Source organism: Aplysia californica, unplaced genomic scaffold (assembly GCF_000002075.1).
Source record: "Aplysia californica isolate F4 #8 unplaced genomic scaffold, AplCal3.0 scaffold01156, whole genome shotgun sequence".
NCBI lineage: Eukaryota > Metazoa > Mollusca > Gastropoda > Aplysiida > Aplysiidae > Aplysia > Aplysia californica.
Window position 1 is genome coordinate 117,086 of NW_004798426.1, and position 1,975 is coordinate 119,060.

At 41.4% G+C, this 1,975-nt stretch overlaps 1 protein-coding gene across 10 annotated transcripts in view; it reads left to right on the forward strand.

The window, feature by feature from the left end:
* Positions 1 to 1,975, forward strand: part of LOC101864271 (LIM/homeobox protein Lhx3) — a 69,798-nt gene that overhangs the window by 45,993 nt on the left and 21,830 nt on the right. For all 10 annotated transcript variants that reach the window (XM_035973352.1, XM_035973353.1, XM_005111967.3 and 7 more), the window contains one exon: positions 863 to 1,037. In XM_035973352.1, coding sequence (XP_035829245.1) covers positions 863 to 1,037 — 175 coding nt within the window. The remainder of the gene's footprint in view (positions 1 to 862; positions 1,038 to 1,975) is intronic.

Below are 1,975 nucleotides of genomic sequence, written 5' to 3' on the forward strand. Positions count from 1 at the left end.
CTCTCTCTCTCTCTCTCTCTCTCTCTCTCTCTCTCTCCCTCCTCTTACTCCCACACACAACAAGTACTCTTGCACCTCGATGAAGTCCTCACCAAATTGGGTTTGACCACCAACCCCCGGGGTACCAGCCTGGGTCACGTGGTGACTTCTGACCCCAATCGGCCCAGTCCCAGACACCTTGTCACAGTCAAGTGGCGAGCCAGGACTAAACGTGACCCCTACTGACCCCGCGGCTGCCTGGAAAATGGGGAGAGGGATTGCGATTTTCTTTTTTTTTTTTGGGGGGGGGAGGCGGGAGGGACTTTCTACTGTCGTTTGAGCTTGACAATGTTCCTTATTGTGTGTGACATCAACGGTACTTTAGAGTTTAGAGTTTAGAGTTTAGAGTTTAGAGTTTAGAGTTTGAGTTTAGAGTTTAATGTTTAGAGTGTGAGTTTGAGTTTAGAGTATACAATAGAGATTAAAGTTTGAGTTTGAGTCTTAGTTTAATTTTTTTTCAGTTTTAGTTGTAGTTTTAGCGTCAGTGTTAGTTTTAGCTGGTGGTTGGAGAGTGCCGCTAGTAGGTCGTACTTCTTTCCTGCCCCTGTGCTGTTTCTGTCTCTCTGTTTTGGCTTCTTTCAAGCACTAAATGAAAATTACTGTGTCTATGTGCTTCTCTTCACTTAACCCAAACTCAAACTTATAGTTTTAGTTATAGTTTACGTAAAAGTTCTTGTTACAATTCTACGGTACTTGCCAAACAAATAGGTCATGCGAGTTCCAGCGATTGGAGTAATGTAACCAATGGTAAATAAGTTTTTCTTTTAAATAGATTATTACAATAATAAATAATTGTTAATTTTTTTTTCTCTCTCTCCTTCAGCGGCCATCCCGAAATGCGCGGGTTGTGGTGAGCACATTTACGACCGGTTCATCCTGAAGGTGTTGGACAGAGCCTGGCACTCCAAGTGTCTCAAGTGTGCCGACTGCATGGCCCAGCTCTCGGACAAATGCTTCTCCAAGGGAGACAAGGTCTACTGCAAGGACGACTTCTTCAAGTGAGTACCGTAGACAGAAATCCTGTCCTTTCCATTGTTTGTTTGGTTTTTTTTGGGGGGGGGGTTTGTTGGGGTTTGTTAGTTTGGGTTGGCTTGCTTTTATTTAACCTCCCTTTTAAAAAAACAACAACCTGATTTTACTACATTTTGTTCAGTGCAAATGCCCCAAGATTAAGAATGAAATGTTTGCCTGCTGCCTGAGGCTAAAATCTGAAACAGATACTCTAAATTAGAAGTAGGTTTTTTCTGTTTTCTTAATTTTTTAATTTTTTTTTTCGGGGGGTCGGGGGGTCTCTTTATTAGAGTTTTATGGCACTTGCAAAGCAAATAAATTACACAAGGTCTGTAGGATAAGAAGTGTTGCTAAAAATTAAAATACAAAGAAAAGGCTTCTTCTTAATCCTGTCTCTTAGCCACACTCCTGATCTTAGGTAGGTGTGATCCAACACCTAGTCTTCCCGGAGAAGGGCGAAAAATAACATTTAATGTGTCAGGTGTGCTCATGTGACCATGATAATATGCAGTTTGCGAGCGCCGTAAAACACTTATCAAAACAACAACATCAACAACCAAACAAAAAATATCCGTGTTACTCTTTGACTTCCCCTTGCTCGAAGTAAATTCCAAGAGAGGAAATAGGACATGGCCGTTTGTACAAGTGATTGTTTTATGGAAGTTGTTAGGAGACTGTACAGTCCCCGAGTGGGTAGCGCTAGGGGACTGTCCCTAACAACTTCCTTGTTTTATACAGGTGGCGTTAGAGCAGGTTTGATTATATTTATGATAAGGTAAAAACCCAACATTTTCGACTGTCTTTGTGACTATGGTAAAACGGTACATTTTAAAACCATTTAAATACTATTGCCTCTTTACAATGGGACAGTGCAGCCCCCTTTAAAATTAATTATACGCGTACTCTCTCTCTCTCTCTCTCTCTC